The 23,130-nt window shown below is 37.6% G+C and overlaps 1 protein-coding gene across 6 annotated transcripts in view; it reads left to right on the forward strand.

The window, feature by feature from the left end:
• DCC (DCC netrin 1 receptor) overlaps positions 1–23,130 on the forward strand; it is a 1,219,152-nt gene that overhangs the window by 1,003,379 nt on the left and 192,643 nt on the right. For all 6 annotated transcript variants that reach the window (XM_043444495.1, XM_043444496.1, XM_043444497.1 and 3 more), the window contains one exon: positions 9,885–10,079. In XM_043444495.1, coding sequence (XP_043300430.1) covers positions 9,885–10,079 — 195 coding nt within the window. The remainder of the gene's footprint in view (positions 1–9,884; positions 10,080–23,130) is intronic.

A 23,130-nucleotide genomic window follows, 5' to 3' on the forward strand; every position in this document is an offset into this window, starting at 1 on the left:
CGGTACATAGCAGCAATCATTTTCATTCTCAGGAGCCAGAGGAGACAAATCTTGCTGGTGACCAAGACAAAATGACATTAATAACTGTACTTTCGTGTTGTTTCAACATCAAAATTTTAAAAATGTTTTTCTTAAAAATTTTCTTATAGAGAGTGTTATATAAAATTGTGGTAATTTTATATGTAATAAGTTGTACATAATGATAATTGTATTGAACCTTATAGGAAATGTAGACTTTGTTTCTATATTTTTGAGCACTCTGTGCCAGGAACTATTCTAATTATTGGAGTTAGAGAGAATTTATGGAGAGAGATGAGACAAAGAATAATGAAATAGGTAGCACAGTAAGTGACCATAAACCCTATGGGGGAAAAAAAAATGAGATTATTAGGAGATGAAGAGTTTAGGTAAAGATTGCAATTTTAAAATATGGTAGCCAAAGGAGTCTGAAGTTGGAAATTAGATAACAAAACCTGAAGAAGGTCAGGGAGGAAGGCATATCTGAGGGAGAGCTTTCCAGAGGTACAGAAAGTGCAATGCCTTGCGGCCAGAGTATGTCTGTCACGTTTGGGGAGAAGTCAGTGTCCGGCGCGGAGGAGATGGCTGGGGGGAGGTTGAGCAAGGGGGAAAGCGGTAAGAGATGAGAGCAGAGAACTAAGGGCGCAAAGGGGTGGGTCACACATGACCTTTTAGGCCATTGTAAAGAACCTGGCCTTCCAGTGTGGTGCGGGAAGACTTAATGATACTTGCTTGACATCGTCTTATTTGTATTTTATTTGTTTACACACATGTTCACACTGTCTTCATGCAGGTTTATTTTAAATACCCTCTACTTGCTGGTGGCTTATCTCATCTCTCAATATACATTTCTCCACGGTCTTTCTCCAAAACCCCAGACTTATATACCCTATTTGCCTGGTGTCTATGCGTGTGACTAATAGGCATCTTGCATTTAACATGACCAAAGAGTTTGTCTGTTTTTCCTCAGTTCATTTAATCATTCACCAGTTGCCCAAGCGAAAGATCTGTGAGTTATCGTGGAACCTCTTCTTTCCCACACCAGTTACACAGTTCCGTTGACTCTGCCTCTCAAATGTCCAGATACAGTCCAATCGTGTCTGATTTTGTGACTCTATGGACTGTAGGCCCCTAGGCTCCTCTGTCCATGGGGTTCTTCAAGCAAGAATACTGGAGCGGGTTGCCATGTCCTTCTCCAGAGGATATTCCCAACCCAGGGATCCAACCCTCATCTCTTACATCTTCTCCATTGGCAGGCAAGTTCTTTACCACTAACACCACCTAGAAAGGGATAAGTATAAACATATTTTTATGGTCTGCTAATTTTTTTTAATTAAAAAAATGGTTTTTGAAATACACATTACATATCATTTGCCATTTTTAAGTGTATAGTTCAGTGGCATTACGTATAGACATACTGTTGTATAACCATTACTGTCACCCTCTTCCAAACTTCTTTTAATCTTGAAAAGCAGTAACTCATTAATCTTCCCTCCTCTCCAGCTCCATGCAATCACCATTCTACTTTGTCTTTTACCAACTTGACTACCTTAAGAATCTCATATAAATGGAATCATATGATTTTTGTTCTTTTGTGAACGACTGATAATGTCAGTCACTTAGGGTAATGTCAAAACAGGTTCTTGTAGCATGTGTCAGAATTTCCTTTCCTTTGAAAATGAAAATTATTCCATTCTATGTAGAGAGTACAGTTTATACATTTATGAAAATGGACACTTGAGTTGCTTCTATTTTTTGAGTATCTTCAACAACCAAATTATGAACATCAGTTCAGTTCAGTTCAGTTGCTCAGTCGTGTCTGACTATTTGCAACCCCGTGGACTGCAGCATACCAGACTTCCCTGTCCTTCACCATCTTCTGGAATTTGCTAAAACTCATGTCCATTGAGTCAGTGATGCCATCCAACCATCTCATTCTCTGTCGTCCCCTTTTACTCCCGCATTCAGTCTTTCCTAGAATAAGGGTCTTTTCAAAGGAGTCAGCTCTTCGCATCAGGTGGCCTAAGTATTGGAGTTTCAGCTTCAACATCAGTCCTTCCAATGAATATTCAGGACTGATTTCCTTTAGGATTGACTGGTTGGATCTCCTTGCAGTCCGAGGGACTCTCAAGAGTCTTCAACACCACAGTTCAAAAGCATCAATTCCTTCACGCTCAGCTTTCTTTATAGTCCAACTCTCACATCCATACATGACCACTGGAAAAACCATAGCCTTGACTAGATGGACCTTTGTTGGCAAAGTAATGTCTCTGCTTAGGTTGGTCAAAACTTTCCTTCCAAGGAGTAAGTATCTTTTAATTTCATGGCTGCAGTCACCATCTGCAGTGATTTTAGAGCCCCCCAAAATAAAGTCTGACACTGTTTCCCCATCTATTTGCCATGAAGTGATGGGACCAGATGCCATGATCTTAGTTTTCTGAATGTTGAGCTTTAAGTCAATCTTTTCACTCTCCTCTTTCACTTTCATCAAGAGGCTCTTTAGTTCTTCTTTGCTTTCTGCCATAAGGGTGGTGTTATCTGCATATCTGAGGTTATTGATATTTCTCCCAGCAATCTTGACTCCAGCTTGTGCTTTATCCAGCCCAGCAATTCTCATGACGTACTCTGCATTTAAGTTAAATAAGCATGGTGACAATATACAGCCTTGATGTACTCCTTTTCCTATTTGGAACCAGTCTGTTGTTCCATGTCCAGTTCTAACTGTTGCTTCCTGACCTGCATACAGGTTTCTCAAGAGGCAGGTCAGGTGATCTGGTATTCCCATCTCTTTCAGAATTTTCCACAGTTTATTGTGATCCACACAGTCAAAGGCTTTGGCGTAGTCAATAAAGCAGAAATAGATGTTTTTCTGGAACTCTCTTGCTTTTTCAGTGATCCAGCAGATGTGGGCAATTTGATCTCTGGTTCCTCTGCCTTTTCTAAATCTAGCCTGAACATCTGGAAGTTCATGTTTCACTAATTGTTGAAGCCTGGCTTGGAGAATTTTGAGCATTACTTTACTAGGATGTGAGACGAGTGCTATTATGCAGTAGTCTGAGCATTCTTTGGCATTGCCTTTCTTAGGGATTGGAATGAAAACTGACCTTTTCCAGTCCTGTGGCCACTGCTGAGTTTTCCGAATTTGCTGGCATATTTAGTGCAGCATTTTCACAGCATCACCTTTTAGGGTTTGAAAGAGCTCAACTGGAATTCCATCACCTCTACTAGCTTTGTTCGTAGTGATACTTCCTAAGGCCCACTTGAGTTTCATTCCAGGATGTCTGGCTCTAGGTGAGTGATCACACCATCATGATTATCTGGGTCATGAAGATCTTTTTTGTACAGTTCTTCTGTGTATTCTTGCCACCTCTTCTTAATATCTTCTGCTTCTGTTAGATCCATACCATTTCTGTCCTTTATTGAGCCCATCTTTGCATGAAATGTTCCCTTGGTATCTCTATATTTCTTGAAGAGATCTCTGGACTTTCCCATTCTGTTGTTTTCCTCTATTTCTTTGCATTGATCATTGAGGAATGTTTTCTTATCTCTCCTTGCTATTCCATGGAACTCTGCATTCAAATGGGTATATCTTTCCTTTTCTCCTTTGCTTTTGGTTTCTCTCCTTTTCACAGCTATTTGTAAGGCCTCCTCAGACAACCATTTTGCCTTTTTGCATTTCTTTTTTTGGAGGATAGTCTTGATCACTACCTCCTGTACAGTGTCACGAACCTCCATCCATAGCTCCTCAGGCACTCCGTCCATCACATCTAGTCCCTTAAATCTTTCTCTCACTTCCACTGTATAGTCATAAGGGATTTGATTTAGGTTATAACTGAATGGGCCTAGTGGTTTTCCCTACTTTCTTCAATTTAAGTCTGAATTCGGCAATAAGGAATTCATGATCTGAGCCACAGTCAGCTCCCGGTCTTGTTTTTGCTGACTGTAAAGAGCGTCTCCATCTTTAGCTGCAAAGAATATAATCAATCTGATTTCGGTTTTGACCATCTGGTGATGTCCATGTGTAGAGTCTTCTCTTGTGTTGTTGGAAGAGTGTGTTTGCTCTGACCAGTGCATTCTCTTGGCAAAACTCTATTAGCCTTTGCCCTGCTTCATTCCGTACTCCAAGGCCAAATTTGCCTGTTACCCCAGGTGTTTCTTGACTTTCTACTTTTGCATTCCAGTCCCCTATAATGAAAAGGACATCTTTTTTGGGTGTTCTAAAATGTCTTGTAGGTCTTCATAGAACCATTCAATTTCAGCTTCTTCAGCATTACTGGTCGGGGCATAGACTTAGATTACCATGATACTGAATGGTTTGCCTTGGAAACGAACAGAAATCATTCTGCCGTTTTTGAGATTGCATCCAAGTACTGCATTTCAAACTCTTTTGTTGTCTATGATGGCTACTCCATTTCTTATAAGGGATTCCTGCCCACAGTAGTAGATATAATGGTCATCTGAGTTGAATTCACCCATTCCAGTCCATTTTAGTTTGCTTAGTCCTAAAATGTTGACATTCCCTCTTGCCATCTCCTATTTGACCACTTCCAATTTACCTTTTTTCATGACCTAGCATTCCAGATTCCTATGTAATATTGCTGTTTACAGCATCAGACCTTGCTTCCATCACCAGTCACATCTACAACTGGGTGTTGTTTTTGCTTTGGCTCTGTCTCTTCATTCTTTCTGGAGTTTTTTCTCCAGTAACATATTGGGTACATACTCACCTGGGGAGTTCATCTTTCAGTGTCCTATCTTTTTGCCTTTTCGTACTGTTCATGAGGTTCTCAAGGCAAGAATACTGAAGTGGTTTGCCATTCCTGTCTCTAGTGGACCACATTTTGTCAGAACTGTCCACCAAGACCTGTCCATCTTGGGTAGCCCTACATGACATGACTCGTAGTTTCATTGAGTTAGACAAGGCTGTGGTCCATGTGATTAGATTGGTTAGTTTTCCGTGATTGTGGTTTTTAGTCTGTCTTCCCTCTGATGGGAAAGGATAAGAGGCTTATGGAAGCTTCCTGATGGGAGAGACTGAGGGCCAAACTGGGTCTTGTTCTGATGGGCAGGGCCATGCTCAGTAATTCTTTAATCTAATTTTCTGTTGATGGGCGGGGCTGTGTTCCCTCCCTGCTATTTACCTGGGGCCAAACTATGGTGGAGGTAAGGAAGATAATGGTGACCTCCTTCAAAAGATCCCATGCATGCATACACTCAGTGCCCCTACCCTGCAGCAGGCCAGCGCCGACCGCCGACCCACGCCTCTGCTGGAGACTCCTGGACACTCACAGGCAAGACTGGGTCATTTTGAACATAGGTGTATAGTTATCTTTTTGAATCTTGCTTTCAGTTCCTTCAAGAATATACCCAGGAGTAGAATTGCTAGATCATATGGTAATTTTACTTTTAATGTTTTGAAGGACTACCATATTGTTTTCCATAGCAGCTGCACCATTTTATATTCTCACTGGGTGACTGCTTCTTCATCTTCTTCATTTAACTTTTATGGTCAAGCACAATGACCTTCGATTTTTTCAGATACTAAGTTCACTCTTATTCTGGGGGTTTTGTAATAGTTATTCCTTCTGTCTATAAAGCTTTCCACCCTGAGGTTTACTTGACTGGCTCTTTCAGATCATTCGCCTTAGATTCTTCCATGGATACCTTCCTTGGTGTGTCATATATAAAATTCAGTTATATCCTATATCCTAACTTTCCTAGACCTCCTGGTTTCTTTGTTTACCCTTAAATTTTTTGGCCTTATTTCCCCCAAAACTCTATTCCCAGTAGCTAAAACTATGACTAACCCATTGAAAATGCACAGTAATTCTTGAAATGCCACTGGGATTAGCCTGGTAAATTTCCCCAGTGGGCTGTATGTGAACCTTAATCATTGGTGAAAGTCTGTATCATCACTCAGAGAATAATAATTATTCTTTAGAAATAAATAAAAATGAGGCAGAATTCATAATTCCATAGTCAATCAGGAATGGCAGTTAACCTAGTTATCTTGACTCTGGTAGAAATTTGCAGCCTTGTTAATTTGGATGTTTCAGGCAAAATATGTTCTTCAGTTTCAAATTATTTCAGTAATTAACTTACTGCTTCTCTGTGCTTTAAATATGCAGGCTTTATCCTCGAGGTATTTATAAAATCTTTCATGAACTCTCAGACAGCAAATTGTAGTTTTGGTGTTCAAACAAAGAATAGTCACATCATTTACCTTTCATAGCAGATTTTCTAAATCAATGTTTTATAGTTCATCCCAGTAGTAACCACTTTCATAATCTGTAAGCTCAGCCGTGTAAGACAAAATTCATGCAGGTGACATAAAAGGAAATTTTTCTGTCTTTATTTTGAGAAGTGAGTTCAGTTCAGTTCAGTTCAGTCACTCAGTCGTGTCTGACTTTTTGCGACCCCATGAATCACAGCACGCCAGGCCTTCCTGTCCACCACCAGCTCCCGGAGCTTACTCAAACTCATGCCCATCGAGTCGGTGATGCCATCCAGCCATCTCATCCTCTGTTGTCCCCTTCTCCTCCTGCCCCCAATCCCTCCCAGCATCAGGGACTTTTCCAATGAGTCAACTCTTCGCATGAGGTGGCCACAGTGAGTAGGTAGGCACAAATGGGTTATTCCAGATTATGAACAATCTCCTAAACAGTTATCTTTATGATGAGGTCATACATTTTCAATGACATAAGTCTAATACTTGACAGACACCATTCCTTCTGGCCCAATGATATTAATTGTGTTCTAAGAGTCCATTAAATGTTTAGATGAGAGGTAGTATATACGCTTATGTACCAACACACTTTTTTTTATCATGTCAAAAAGTATTTAGAGGTTTGGATCTAGGACTGAAACTCCTCTTATAAATTGAAGAATAAAGATAAGTCATGTACTGACAGCCACTCTTCTTCAAGAGTCAGTTTGTGCATTCATTTCCAGGGTATCCTTAAAGCTTTGACAGACGTAATTCTGTGGGTATTAATTTAACTAATTTTCAGGGGACATACTCTATGGCTTGCAGAAAAACAGATAAATATTTATTCTGAAAATACTTTTTTCTATTTTGAAAAATGTTGACTGTTGTCACTCAAATCATTAGGGTTTCATATTATTTTGAAAATGTCATAAATGAACATCAAATGAGATTAAACAGGTTATCTTGTTGTTTCAAAAATTATTGCAAAAGCTTCAGATATGCCAAACAGAATTCATTGGAGAACTCATTACACTGCAGGGACACTGGAGAGCCTCCATGGCAACTGGGTTGAAAAGTATTAATCCATCCCCTTCATCTCTTTTATTGCTTTTACTTAGAGTTTACAGTGAGAAGTTCTTCTCAAGCATTCTGTTCTGTTGTTAAGGTTTATATACACAATTTGAGATGATTTTTTTTTACACGTTTGCTTATTATATCTTTGGCAACTTCTGGGCAGACCAATAGTAGCTTATCCCTTTTGTTCACAAATGAGTATCATCAAAGAAGAAGATATCCATTTCCTTAGAAGACAGAGTTGATGTAGCATCTTTAGAATGTATCATCTTTTGAAAAGCTTTAATATGATATCTACTTTTAAAACTTCAATGAAAGACATGCTTCCATATGTCACTTAATCCAGTAGAAGATTTTGTTGAAAATGGATAAAATTTGTGGTGGGGATTGCATTACCTTTTGCCTTACACCAAGGAGAAAGATGAACTGTAATATTACTGTTAATCATTAAATTCTCTTACATATTTAACATGTGTTCCCTTCGGAGCTTTTCACTTGTGAAAGAAATAATAAACACAGTTTGAATAAGTTCAAATCACTAAGATTTTTGAGTATTTATCAATTGCCAAGAACTGTGCAAAGCACTTAATGAACTATTAAAGTTTAGATGGGGAATATTCTTTCTTAAATTTTTTCCTAGAGTACATCTTTGATTTTCAAAGACTAGGCTACAGGTGCCTGTATTAAACTTATCAAAATATGTATCACAGTATATTGTAACTGCCTTTTCTCTTGTTTGTCTTTTCCATTAAACTACTAATATAAATGCCGAGAGTACAGACTTGATGTCTGCCATATTTACTCTGCTGTAATCTGATTGTCATGAGTACCTAACCTTTATACCTCAAACCTAGGAGGCAATTTAGTAGTACTTATTAGAATTATGATCAGTGTCCAGAAAATACCTAATTTCTTTAGAGATAAGATCATAGGAAGCATGGTGATATAAAAATCAGAATGTCAATTTCTTCATTTGCAACACACAGTCTCTTTAAAAAAATTTATATCAGGATAGCAAGTGCATTTTCTCTATAGTAGCTAACATCAGTTGATTCTATTCAAGGCTGGAGTGTTTCGGTACTTTATTTCATTAAATCTTCTTCCCGCCATGTGAGACCCTTACTATCTTTACCTTCATTCTGCACATGAGGAAACTTTGACATAGAGAGGATAAATCAGGTTTTAAGATTTCATATCTCATGAATATCTGATACAAATCTGAATGCTTTTCTTGATTACTTCCAGAGCTCAAGCTTTGATTCAACCAGTATTTGTAATGCCAGTTTAATTCATAGGTAAACTCAGAGAAGATAATTTGAGAAGGACACACAGCTAGTAAGTGGCAGAGCCTAGTATTAAACCAGACGTGTACACTCCAGAGTCTGTGTGGCTTTACTCCAAACCACTGTCTCATTTCTTTAGTAATAAATACACTTTGCACAGATGCAATAAACCATGGGTCAAGTACAATCCCACTCATGCTGAGCAAATCATGGCTCTAAATTGTTTATCCTGACAATTTCTCAGGAAAGGACTGCTACATTTATTTTCATCTCTAGTTAAATCAGAGTAATCTTTGGGCAAGACAGTTTTTGACATTTCATTTCCCTTTCTATTATTCTTGCATCTGCCTTGATTTTACCCCTTATTAATGATACCTAACGAGAAATATTTTGCCTTATCATCCTGTTCATGGGTTCTCACAGCAAGAATACTGCAGTGGTTAGCCAATTCCTCCTCCAGTGAAATTAATTTTAGACATGAAACTAAAACATGCTTGCTCCCTGGAAGGAAAGCTATGACAAACCTAGACAGCATATTCAAAAGCAGAGACATCACTTTACCAACAAAGATCTGTATAGTCAAAACTATGGTTTTTTCAGTAGTCATGTACAGATGTGAGAGTTGGACCATAAAGAAGGCTTAGCACTGAAGATTTGATGCTTGCAAATTGTGGTGCTGGAGAAGACTCATGAGACCCTTGGACTGCAAGGAGATCAAACCAGTCAGTTCTAAAGGAAATCAACCCTGAATATTCATTGGAAGGACTGTTGCTGAAGCTGAAGCTCCTATACTTTGGCTACCTGATGCGAAGACCCAACACATTTGAAAAGACCCGGATGCTGGGAAAGACTTGAAGGCAAGAGAAGGGGGAGGCAGAGGCTGAGATGGTTAGAGAGCATCACCGACTCAATGGACATGAGTTTGATTTAACTCTGGGAGATAGTAAAGGACAAGGAGCCTGTTGTGCTGCAGACTGTGACATTGCAAACAGTCAGACATGACTTAGGAGAAATATATGAGAAAAAAAGAAGCTTAAAAAAAAAATCTGTTAGAATAAAGATGTGTGATGTTGCAGTGCCTCTGGAGGGAATTCGGTATCCTCTTGTGCTTAAATTCTATGAAAGTCAAATTAAACGTGGAAATCACATCAGAGGCTGACACCAGGAGGAACTTGGGCATTAAGTGATGCACCATTTGAGGGTCTGTGGATCATGATATTAAGCCTTGTTTAAGGGGTGCGTTTTACCATGCTGTGTGTTCTAATATGAAAGATGCTGATGGTCCGCCTTTTGAATTCTAGAGTCTCAAGTTCCTGACCAGCCAAGCTCTCTTCATGTGAGGCCCCAGACCAACTGCATCATCATGAGTTGGACCCCTCCCTTGAACCCAAACATTGTGGTGCGAGGTTACATCATCGGATATGGTGTTGGGAGCCCTTATGCTGAGACAGTACGTGTGGACAGTAAGCAGCGCTACTATTCCATCGAGAGGTTAGGTAAGTAGCTGTGAATTTTCTTCTCTTAAGGAAAAGAAATTATTTCTATTTAATTACTTTCTCTTTTGGAAAATTACTCTTTGGAATTTGATTTCAATTTATTACATAACTTATCATGTTATTATCCATAACTCTTTTTCTATCTATCTTTTATCAGTCTACTCACCTATCCTTCTGTACACATACATGCATTTTTTTTTGGTCTGGACTTTGAGTTGGGAAATTTTATCTAAACAGATACCGAGTAGTGGGTGATATGGTGGGTACCCAGCCTATATGTCATAAGAATACAAACAGTGCACTGGAACTTTTTTTTTTCTTTTTCCTCTGTCAATGGAGACTTCTAATCTTAACAATTCTTACAAAAAGAGTCAGCACATTTTTTTTTTCTCACTAGAAAGTTACTGTTGACTTTTCTTTAACTTTGAATTATATCGTCACATTATCTTTTATCCCAGTAGTATTTATAGGTAAAACTTGGTGGCTTTCATGACAACAAGATTTTTTAAAAAAGAATTTTCAGTCAAGCCAGTAACTTGGAGCAATCAAACTCCTCTCCACGTATCATCCTGGTCCCTCTCAGTTCAAGTTATTTTACTGTGTTTTACCTCATTTTATTGAACATAATAATTCTAATGTGATGTTTCTGAATTCATTGAAAATTTGTTTATTCAGAGAGAGTTAACATGTATAAAGTTTTCATACTCATTTTATATCCAATTTTCCATAATGCAATAAGAGGTTATATCATTAGCAGAGGGAAATAAAATGAATCTATGTCATATGTAGGGTGCCAGGAAGTTAAACAGTTGTCATAAAGCAGAAGGCAAGTTGATTCTACCTGTTGATTTAACATGATATTATTTGCACTGAAGTACAGTGACCTTCTCAGTGGAAAGGCAACCTGATTGGATTGCTGCATATTTGCAATGTCTCAGAAATGGAGCATTTGTGATGAGAAGCCTGATTTGAATTTGAATAGCTAAAATGCAGTAGCAAGGAAAGGCTTTGTCAGTGCTGGAGGAAATCTGCACTGACCCATTCTCTCAGTAATTGCTTCAAACACTAATAAGAGGAGCACCTTCTGCAAATCTGCACAATTTTAGTTAGCTTGGCATTTGGAAATAATATCCCCTCCATCAGTCCCTGAGTTTGAATGCAGGGGCAATCACAAAATTCATATTTTATGGCCATCAAACCTGTGTCAGGGGACTCTGATTTGTCCATTATTCAGTATACCACACCATCTCCAACAGTTCATCTTGATGCCGCGCACCAGAGGGAGAGAGGCCCGTGGCAGTGCACGGGCTTTCCGGCAATGCGGTCCTGATGCCAATTCACAGTGAAGTCATGAAGGAAAGCTGCGCTGTTTCACCATGTGCTCTTCATAATGGTGCTTCTTATTACAAAGTTTCCAAGTCTAGTAAAGTTGAGGCATTTGAGAGATTAATACTGTGGCAGATCTTTGCAAAAGCTTAAAGAAGAGATCTTTCCATTGTTAAGATATGTTTTAAAGAGCTAGGAAAACTGATAAAGGTAAAAATGGAATAGGAACCTGTCTCAATGACAGATAGACATGCGTATGCACAGTAAAACTTATCTGGAGAGAAAAATTACAGACATACAGCCACTCCCTGCCCCCCCCCCCACATACATATGTTTCTAAATTCTGTTGAAACTTTTTACATAGTACCATGTCTTAACATAGGGCTTCCCTGGTGGCTCAGATAGTAAAGAATCTGCCTGCAATGCAGGAGACCTGGGTTCGATCCCTGGGTTGAAAATATCCCCTGGAGAAGGGAATGGCCACCCACTCTAGTATTGTTGCCTGGAGAATCCCATGGACAGAGGAGCCTGGTGGGCTCAGCCCATGGGGTCACAGAGTTGGACACGACTGAGTGACCAACACTTTCACTTTCATATCTTAACATAAAATGTAAAATAGTTGTTTTATCAGTATTGTTCCACTATCTCCATAGTTATACAAATAAACTGGTATTCTTTTAATATGGATTTCCATCATTTGGCCAAAATACATGTTAAACATAGCTGAAGTTCTAATTTTTATAGAGAGAAAAGATTCATTCAAGCCTACATTTGAACTCTACAAAGAAACCGTCAATGTTTTATTTATTCAATTAAATATTAAAATAGGCATATCAGTTTTTATAGTATTTTTTCAAAAAGGTATTTAAAATGCAATTTTAAAGCTTTTAATCTAGACATTTTACATGAGGCTTCCCAGGTGACTCAGTGATAAAGAATCTGCCTGCCAAGCAGGAGACCTGGGTTTAATCCCTGCGTTGGGAAGATCCCCTGGAGGAGAAAATGGCAACCCACTCCAGTATTCTTGCCTGGAAAATCCCATGGACGGAGGAGCCGGGCAGGCTCCAGTCCACAGTTTCGCAAGGAGTCGGACACGACTGAAGTGACTGAGCAGTTTTTATGTATGTATATATATACATATATATATATATGTTGCAAACAAACTGGCAAATTGGAATTACAAGCGTGTTCTCAGAACAGAATTCACTCGTATGTAGGTGACTTACTCTAAAAGGCATGAAGATCAGAAAATAAGTATAAAACTGTTTCCATTTGCATATGATATACTCATTAAATGGAAAAATCTCAGAGGATCTACAAAACTACTGTTAATAGTAGAATAGTTGAATTTAACAGAACTTAAGACATCAAGGTTAATGTTCCAAAAGAGAGATCTGTTTGCCGCAAACAGCTGGAAAATAAATTTAAAGATACATGTCATGTATGTGTACATGTTTGTTTTTAAAGATACATCTATAGATAGATAGATTTATAAGATAAAGATATATATGTATATCTTTAAATATATTTTCCAGCTGTTTGCTGCAAATAAATTGATTTCTGAATGACTGCTGCAACCTTTGTGTACCATTCTATGTTCAGATCCTGTGCTTCAAAAACTAACAGCACTTCCTCAAGTAAAGAAAACTCTCCCATTTCCTGCATCTCAACCTACACTCACAGCCCACTTTCCTATGCACTTGCCCCAGGCCCAAGCTGGTGATTGATCTTATCAAAGGGGCACACCCGTCTACTGGGTGCCTTGGTAACTAGTGAGTCCACCAGACTCAACTTCCCTAAAACATATTCTTCTGCACCCCCCAGCAATGCCCTGCCAGTCATCAGCAGCCAAGGGGTGGGGTGTTGTTCCAGGATCTTGCTTCAGACCTGTAAGCTCCCCTGTCCTTCATCCGTTAAGCCATGGATGTCTCTGTTGCTGACTCTGGGCTCTTCAGTCTTGAAGCTGGGCAGGTACAGGGCTTGCAGGCCTGAAGGGTGCAGTCCAACAAGGATGTTAGTTGTAGGGTCTTCACAGATGTCTGTTGTCACATTGAGGTAGCTTTTACTATTCTAGCTTTATAGGAGTGTTAACCATGAATGTTTGTTGAATTTTCATGAAATAATTTTCTGTCTTTTGAGATGGTCCTATATGTTTCCTCTGTAATCATTTCTATATTGTTAATCATATTGATTGATTTTTGAAAGGTAAATGCCCATTCTTATGTTGTAGGATTTAATTTGTTAATAGTTATTAAGGTGTCTTTTTTTTTTTTTTGCCTATATTCATAAAGTATACTTGTCTATAAGTTTCTGTTCATTTAGTGACTTTCCAGTTTTTTTTTAAACTAAGCTTATACCACTCATAAAATTATGTGAATTATTGCTGTTTCTGTAGCTGAAAAAGTTGTGTAAAATTGTTATTTCTTATTCCTTGAATAGTTGATGAAATTCACTAACAAAACCACCTGTATCTGAGATTTCCTTTTAGGGAAGGATTTTAAAATGAATTAAATTTCTTTAACATATGCAGATGTTTTTCTATTTTGAATTCTTTCTTGTACTGATTTTGGCAAGTTAATTTTTTCATGGAATTCATCTGTTTTATTTTTGTCACATTTATTAGCCTAGAGTTGCTCACTCATGATATTCTCTTACTGTCTGGGGTTATCTATGGAATTGCTATTTTTACATTTTTGATTCTAATGATTTAGGTTCTCTCATTGGTGTCATTCTAGGTAGGGGTTTGTCAATTTTGTTGATCTTGTCAAAGAAAGAGACTTTAGCATTACTAATTGTTTCTATTATCTATTATTTCTTTCATATTTGCTCTTATCTTGACTATGTTCTTTCGTATACTGATTTCAGTCATAATTTGCACTTTTATTTGCAATTTCTTAAAGTGAAATTTCATAATGTAGAGATTTTAATCTACTAGTACTTACCTAAGCACCACTTTCTTTGCATTTCACAATTTTTTGCATGTTATATATTCATTATCATTTAGTTTAAAATATATTCTGATTTTTCCTTGATTTCTTTTTGCTCTGTGACTTATTGTGTTCCTTGACTTTTCAATTTTCAGTTTTCCTAGATAGTTATTATTACTGATTATCTTTATCATGATTAGAAAATATACTCTGATTTCACTATTTTTACATTTGCTTTATTTTTTATTATTTTAGTTTTTAACCAATTTTTATTCAAGTATAGGTAATTTAAAATGCATTAGTTTCAAGTGTAGAGCAAAGTGATTCAGTTATCCACATATATATATATATATATATATATATATAGTATTAATACATATCAGTTTTCTGTCTATCAGGTCAGTCGCTCAGTCGTGTCCAACTCTTTGTGACCCCATGAACCAAAGCAGGCCAGGCCTCCCTGTCCATCACCAACTTCCAGAGTCCACCCAAACCCATGTCCATTGAGTCGGTGATGCCATCCAGCCATCTCATCCTCTGTCGTCCCCTTCTCCTCCTGCCCCCCATCCCTCCCAGCATCAGGGTCTTTTCCAATGAGTCAGCTCTTCACATCAGGTGGCCTAAGTATTGGAGTTTCAGCTTCAGTATCAGTCCTTCCAATGAACACCCAGGACTGATCTCCTTTAGGATGGACTGGTTGGACCTCCTTGCAGTCCAAGGGACTCTCAAGAGTCTTCTCCAACACCAAAGTTCAAAAACATCAATTCTTCAGTGCTCAGCTTTCTTTATAGTCCAACTCTCACATCCATACATGACCACTGGAAAATCCATAGCCTTGACTAGACGGACCTTAGTTGACAAAGTAATGTCTCTGCTTTTCAATATGCTGTCTAGGTTGGTCATAACTTTCCTTCCAAGGAGTAAGTGTCTTTTAATTTCATGGCTGTAATCACCATTTGCAGTGATTTTGAAGCCCAGAAAAATAAAGTCTTCCACTGTTTCCCCATCTATTTGCCATGAAGTGATGGGGCCGGATGCCATGATCTTAATTTTCTGAATGTTGAGTTTTAAGCCAACTTTTTCACTCTCCTCTTTCACTTTCATCGAGAGGCTCTTTAGTTCTTCTTCACTTTTTGCCAGAAGGGTGGTGTAATCTACATATCTGAGATTATTGATATTTCTCCTGGTGTGTTGATTCCAGCTTGTGTTTCATCCAGCCCAACATTTTGCTTGATGTACTTTGCATATAAGTTAAATAATCAGGGTGACAATATACAGTCTTTCCTGATTTGGAACCAGTCAGTTGTTCCATGTCCAGTTCTACCTGTTGCTTCTTCATCTGCATACAGATTTCTCAGGAGGCAGGTCAGGTGGTCTGGTATTCCCATCTCTTTAAGAATCTCCCAGTGATTGTGATCCACACAGTCAAAGGCTTTGGCGTAGTCAAAAAAGCAGAAGTAGATGTTTTTCTGGAACACCTTCACTTTTTCAATGATCCAATGAATTTGGTGATTTGATCTGTGGTTCCTCTGCCTTTTCTAATGCAGCTTGAAACTCTGGAAGTTCACGGTTCATGTACTGTTGAAGCCTGGCTTGGAGAAATTTGAGCATTACTTTGCTAGCGTGTAAGATGGGTGCAGTTGTGTGGTAGTTTGAGCATTCTTTGGCATTGCCTTTCTTTGGGATTGGAATGAAAACAGACCTTTTCCAGTCCTGTGGCCACTGCTGAGTTTTCCAAATTTGCTGGCATATTGAGTGCAGCACTTTCACAGCATCACCTTTTAGGGTTTGAAAGAGCTCAACTGGAATTCCATCACCTCCTCTAGCTTTGTTTGTGGTGAAGCTTCCTAAGGCCCACTTGACTTCACATTCCAGAATGTCTGGTTCTAGGTGAGTGATCACACCATCATGATTATCTGGGTCATGAAGATCTTTTTTGTACAGTTCTTCTGTGTATTCTTGCCACCTCTTCTTAATATCTTCTGCTTCTGTTAGGTCCATACAATTTATGTCCTTTATTGTGCCCATCTTTGAATGAAATGTTCCCTTGGTATCTCTAATTTTCCTGGAGAGACCTCTAGTCTTTCCCATTCTGTTGTTTTCCTCTATTTCTTTGCATTGATCATTGAGGAAGGTTTTCTTATCTCTCCTTGCTATTCCATGGAACTCTGCATTCAAATGGGTATATCTTTCCTTTTTTCTTTTGTTTTTGGCTTCTCTTCTTTTCACAGCTATTTGTAAGGGCTCCTCAGCCAGCCATTTTGCCGTTTTGCATTTCTTTTTCTTGGGGATGGTGTTGATTCCTGTCTCCTGTACAGTGTCACGAACCTCTGTCCATAGTTCCTCAGGCAGTCTATCAGATCTAGTCCCTTAAATCTAGTTCTCACTTCCACTGTATAATCATAAGGGATTTGGTTTAGGTCATACCTAAATGGTCTAGTGGTTTTCCCCACTTTCTTCAGTTTAAGTCTGAATTTGGCAATAAGGAATTCATGATCTGAGTCACAGTCAGCTCCCAGTATTGTTTTTGCTGACTGTATAGAGCTCATAATCAATCTGATTTTGATGTTGACCATCTGGTGATATCCATGTATAGAGTCTTCTCTTGTCTTGTTGGAAGAGGGTGTTTGCTGTGACCAGTGCATTCTCTTGGCAAAACTCTATTAGCCTTTGCCCTGCTTCATTCTGAACTCCAAGGCCAAATTTGCCTGTTACTCCAGGTATTTCCTGACTTGCTACTTTTGCATTCCAGTCCCCTATAATGAAAACGACATCTCTTTTGGGTGTTAGTTCTAGAAGGTCTTGTAGGTCTTCATAGAACCATTCAGTTTCAACTTCTTCAGCATTACTGGTCGGGGCATAGGCTTGGATTACCGTGATATTGAATGGTTTGCCTTGGAAACGAACAGAGATCATTCTGCCATTTTTGAAATTGCATCCAAGTACTGCATTTCAGGACTCTCTTATTGACTATGATGGCTACTCCATTTCTTCTAAGGGATTCTTGCCCCCCACAGTAGTAGATATAATGGTCATCTGAGTTAAATTCACCCGTTCCAGTCCATTTTAGCTCACTGATTCCTAAAATGTCAATGTTTACTCTTGCCATCTGCTGTTTGACCGCTTCCAACTTGCCTTGATTCATGGACCTAACATTCCAGGTTCCTATGCAATATTGCTCTTTACAGCAACGGACCTTGCTTCTATCATCAGTCACATCCACAGCTGGGTGTTGTTTTTACTTTGGCTCCATCCCTTCATTCTTTCTGGAGTTATTTCTCCACTGATCTCCAGTAGCATATTGGGCACCTACCGACCTGGGGAGTTCCTCTTTCCATATCCTATCTTTTTGCCTTTTCATACTGTTTATACTGAACAACATAGTGGCTGACATTCAATTCAGTGTGAAAGCCAGAAGTGTTAATGCCTGGATTCAGCTATAATGGAATGCTGATTGGAGAATCTTGAGTGGGAGAGTTAGATTCATTCAGCAGAACCCTGCTTCCCAGAGAGGAGTGAGGAGAGAAAAGGTCATCTTATGAGATCATTACTTTGAATGAAGAATGGATTTTATTTATTTATTTATTTATTTATTTTTTGCTTAATGCCTTCTAAACCTACAGGCATTTTCTAGCAATGTTTAAGGGCAGCCTCAGGGTGATTCATTCGTAATACATATCATTCTATTTGTAACTCTTTTCTCAGTTTTTACTCCCTGAAGTCCCAAGCAGATACGTTGTCATATAGCTGGTGAGTTTTCTAAGGCTATGTGGAATCCATTGCAATCATTACTTTGCCAACAAAGGTCCATTACAATAGCCGAATACTATTACGAAGCAAGAGAGGAAAAAGTCTTCTCAATAGAGTAATGAATACATACATACATACATATATATATATATATATATATAAAGGATTGTATGATTCATTCATTCCACCAGCATTAAACTCAAGAATTCAATCAAAAACTTCTCCTCTACCTTCTCTGTTTTTTCTAGAAAATATTTTTTTGGTTTAGAACAATCTAGATCTCTCCTTAGGTTTCCATGTCAGTTGGTGTTTATAGACAAGTACTCAATGCATGTTTTCCAAGGACTTTACAAATACCAATCTATTCCTTCATCATCCCCATTATTTTAGTATCAAGTATCATCCCAATTTTATAAATAATGAAAGATAGCAAAAGAACTAAAGAAAACAAGAAAAGTTGAAGATAATCTTTTGATAAGGTTGAATTACATTAACACACTTGGATAAACATTATCAAGAACAGCAAAAATCAACCTGCTCACCATGGATAAAGAAAGCTGGGATCAATTTTAAGCACGATTAGGACTTGCACTAGAATACATTACTTTAGGAAAGTTCTGTTTCATATAAGGTATACTTCCTACGGTATTCTGGCAAAGTTAAATCTCTTCAATTCAACAATAGAGTAATATGATCTAGTGAGATAGGACACAGTTCTAAAAGTTCTGAGGATATACAAATTATAGCTTCAGATATGAGTCCCAGAGTTCTGAGAGTTGTTATCTTGTGAACCAGATTCAGGGCTGACTTGGGGAGAAAAGAGAGAGAAACAGATGTCACAATATATTGTATTACTAAGCATTTGTACTTGTGGATTAGTATTTCTTCTTTTAGTTAAATCATTTTCCGTGGCATGTAATTTGAAGCTCTGTTATCAGGCACACAATTACTTAAGGATTGTTATATCGTGTTGATGAATTAACTGCTTTAGCATTGATGAGCTATACCTCGTTATCAGTGGTAATATTCTTTGCTCTGAAATATGCTTTGTGTCTATTAATATAACAACTCCAGCCTATTTTTAGTTTGTGTGTTGGCATGATATATATTTTTCCATTGCTATTTTACTTTCAAATTACTAGTGTCTTTAAAGTGAGTTTCTTATAGGCAGCAATATAGTTGGGTCTTACTTTGGTTTTGTTTGTTTGTTTGGTTATCCAATATGACAAACTCTGACTTTTAATTGAGGTGTTTGGGCCATTTTCATTTAATATGGATATTGACATGGCTAGGTTTATATCTACTGTCCTGCTATTTTTGTTTTATTTGTTATATTTGTTGACTTATCTGGTCTTTGTGTGTTCTCTTTCCTGCCATTTTGGGGAATTAATATTTTTAGCCATTTATCTTACATCCTTTGTGTACTCATTAGCTATAGCTATTTTGTTTCTCTAGTGATTGCTTTAGAATTTGTAGTATGTATCTTTAACATCTCTATTGACCTTATTGAAATATATACCACTACACAGTACATTGCTATTACTTTTTCTTTCAACAATGACATCTCCTTCATGGTTAAAAATGTATTTTATATCTTAACGGTGTTTATCTAGATTTTCATCTGTTATTTTTCTTCCTGAAGCTTTTCCTTAATTTTTCTTGTAATGTAATTATGCCGGTATTTTTTTTTTAATTTTTGTACATCTAAAAATAAAAATTTTTGTACATCTAAAAATAAAAATTTTTATTTTTCCTTTGCTTTTTAAATACATTCCCACTAGAAATGGAATTCTAAACAATTTGTCCTTTCAGCATTTTTAATGTTATTTTTCTCTATCTCCTAAATTGCTATGTTTTCAACTAGACTACTGCAGTCATTCATATCTTTGTACCTCTGTACATAATATATCTTTTTTTATGGTTGCTTTGAAATGTTTGTCTTTGCCACTGATTTTACACAATTTTGTTATTATGTCTCTGTGTAGTTTTATGTTTCTTCTGATTGGAATCTGTTGAAATTCTTGCATCAGTGGGTTTATTGGGTTCATTAAATTTGAAAAAACTTTTGGCCATTGGTTCTTCAAATAGTTTTGTTTTCCTCCCAACCTTAAACTCCTCTCAATTGGTACTTCCAATCACATATATGTTAATGGTGTTTTAGGTTGTATCACAGAGCTCACTGAGTCTGTTTGTTTTTTCATTCTTTTTACCCTATTTCATTTTGGATAGTTTCTATTACTGTATCCTTAAAGCCACTGTTTTCTTTCCTGAAGTGACTCATCTGACCTACATCTTGCCCCGCCCACTGTATTTTTCATGTTACACTTGGCAGCACCCATCTCCATAGGATGGTCTGAGTCTTTTTTATATATTTATTCCATAGTTCAGTTAATATGCTGTCTTTCCTCTCCCCTCTTAAACACGTGGAATATAGTTACAGTAACTCTTTACTCATTATTTCATCTATTTCATTGGTCTGTCTCTATTTCTAATTTTCCTTCTCCTTATGGAATGTATATTTCTACTTTTCTTCATGTTTGGTAGTTTTTGTGTGCTTTTTACATAATGCATTTATCCTGTGGGAAGTTGGAGATATTTATATATATTTTTAAAAATATTCTTAAGTTTTGTACTAGGATGCAATTAAGTTATTTGGAACAACTTTGATTCTCTTGAGACTTTTAAAATTGACACGGTTCAAGAACACACAGTGACGCAGGGCTAGTTTACCCTATAACCAAGGCAGGATTTTCTGAGTACTCTACTCAAAATCCCATGAATTACGTGATTGTCCATCTGGCTTGTGGAAATCCAGTTTTTCCTAGCCCTGGGTAAGCACCAAAGAATTTTTTCCCTTTTTACTGTTAGGTGGTTCTTTCTCAAGCCTTGGGAAATTTCGCCATATACACAGTCTAAGTACTCAGATGGAGACAGGAGACAACCTCTATAGATGTCCGGAATTCTCCTTCTCTGCTGCTCTTGCCCACAAGCTCCACCTGCTTTGGTCATCTCAGACTTCCAACTCCGTGTCTGCAGTTCAGGGAGACCACTGGTCTCCTTCTGTATTTCTCCTTTCTCTTCTGCAGCTTTGGGAATTTTTCTGAGCAGTAAGTTGAGGGAATCAGTGGGCTCACTTTTTTTCTCTTCTCTGAGAGAGAAACCTGATCTGCCTGATGTCCAAAATAAGAAAACTTATTTCCTGTATTGTTTTTTTAAAATGGATCCAGGCAAAAGGGTACATCTCATCCCTGTTAACCCATTTTGATCAGAAGTGGAAGTGCTTTAATAGACAATTAAATGATTATTTTATCATTTCAGTATGCTGAAACTTTCATCTTTTCAAGAGCACCAAAGATACCACTCTGCATTGTATCTGTTTCCTTATGTCTGTCACAAATCCCATCAAGAATGATTCCTGACTGTCATATTGTATCTTTGGAGAATAAATTTAACTTGAGTGCTCTTAGAAATAGGTCTCAGCCTGTGGAGATATGAACGTTTATAACTCCCAGAGTGCATTCTGAGTTCAGTGAATACAATGTAAATTATAATGCTAACCTCAGCATCACCCACCCACATCAAGAGTAATCCCTTCATGCATGGAATATAGAAGTTTTGAGTTTATGACATGCAAGCATTTTAAATCAGAAAAATCAATGCACTTCAGCAGCCTCTAGAATAGTTGACATACATGAATAAAAAATGAATAAGCACTAGGTAGAGAACATTTTATTATTTTGAAATGAAGTACATTATAGGTGTTGGTTAACAATGTTCTGCTTTCTGTTTTTTGAAGCAGAATGTAAGAATTATGAAGAATGATTTTTGACCTGAAGTTTGAGAAGTCTGATCACAAAAGTGCATTGACATAAGTCGTTTAATGATAAAGAAAATACAGAAGGAGGGTAGCTTTACCCCTTCTTTATCCATGATTCTCTTTTGTACAATGAAAGCAATAGGGAACATAAACTCCAGCTGTGTTTCAGACTGGAGGATCAGAATAGGTCATTGAAAATTTATATAGTGTGTGCTGTATAAGCCATTCTAGAAGAAGTCAACTTACTTTGTTATTATTATTTGGTAGCTTTGTTATTTACACAGGGAATTCATGTTTATCCTTAAGTTAATATCAGCAATTTTACAATATAATTTTGCCCTGAGAGTTGAAATGGATGTGATCTAAGATAGAGTTTACAGGAAATGTGAATGTCTATTGTTAATCTCGGTGTGATTATGTATACTTCTTATCTTGCTCTGTATCTTCTCCCTGTCAATACTATTTGCCTAGTATCTATATTCTAAATTCTGTGACTGGAATAGGAACTTTGATGAATCTAAAGAACAGTGAATCTTCTTGTATTCTTAGCACTTCATAATCTCTTGGACTTTCATCTTAGTAGATTTCAATGCTTTTACTTTACAGTTGTAGACGAATTCAAAATAATATAGTGAATTATTATCTGAGTTATTGTTGTATTTTCAAGTGTTCTCATTTATTTAATATTAGTCAAAATACTGAATGGCTGAACTTGTTGGCAGTACAAGCTAAATTAGAAAAAAAAATTGTGGTAGAAGGTGTATTAAAAAACTAAATGATTTTTAAATTTTTTCCAAATTTACCATATATAATTTTTTATTGTTGTTATTGTTGTTTAGTCGCTAAGTCATGTCCAACTCTTTTGTGACTGCATGAACCGTAGCTTGCCAATCTCTTCTGTCCATGGGATTTTCCAGGCAAGAATACTAGAAGGACTGCCATTTCCTTCTCCAGGGCATCACCCCAACTCAGGGATCAAACCCACATCTCCTGCATTGGCAGGTAAATTCTTTACCACTGAGCCACCGGGGAAGCCCAGTTACTTATTGGGTGACTGTTATGGTCGGATGGCATCGCTGACTCAATGGACATGAATTTGAGTAAACTCTGGAGTTGGTGACGGACAGGGAGGCCTGGCATGCTGCAGTCCATGGGGTCACAAAGAGTCGGACACGACTGAGCGACTGAACTGAACTGAACTGAGGCATGAAACACCTTGTTGAGAATAGTG

The sequence above is a fragment of the Cervus canadensis genome, chromosome 23 (genome assembly GCF_019320065.1).
Source record: "Cervus canadensis isolate Bull #8, Minnesota chromosome 23, ASM1932006v1, whole genome shotgun sequence".
Classification (NCBI taxonomy): domain Eukaryota; kingdom Metazoa; phylum Chordata; class Mammalia; order Artiodactyla; family Cervidae; genus Cervus; species Cervus canadensis.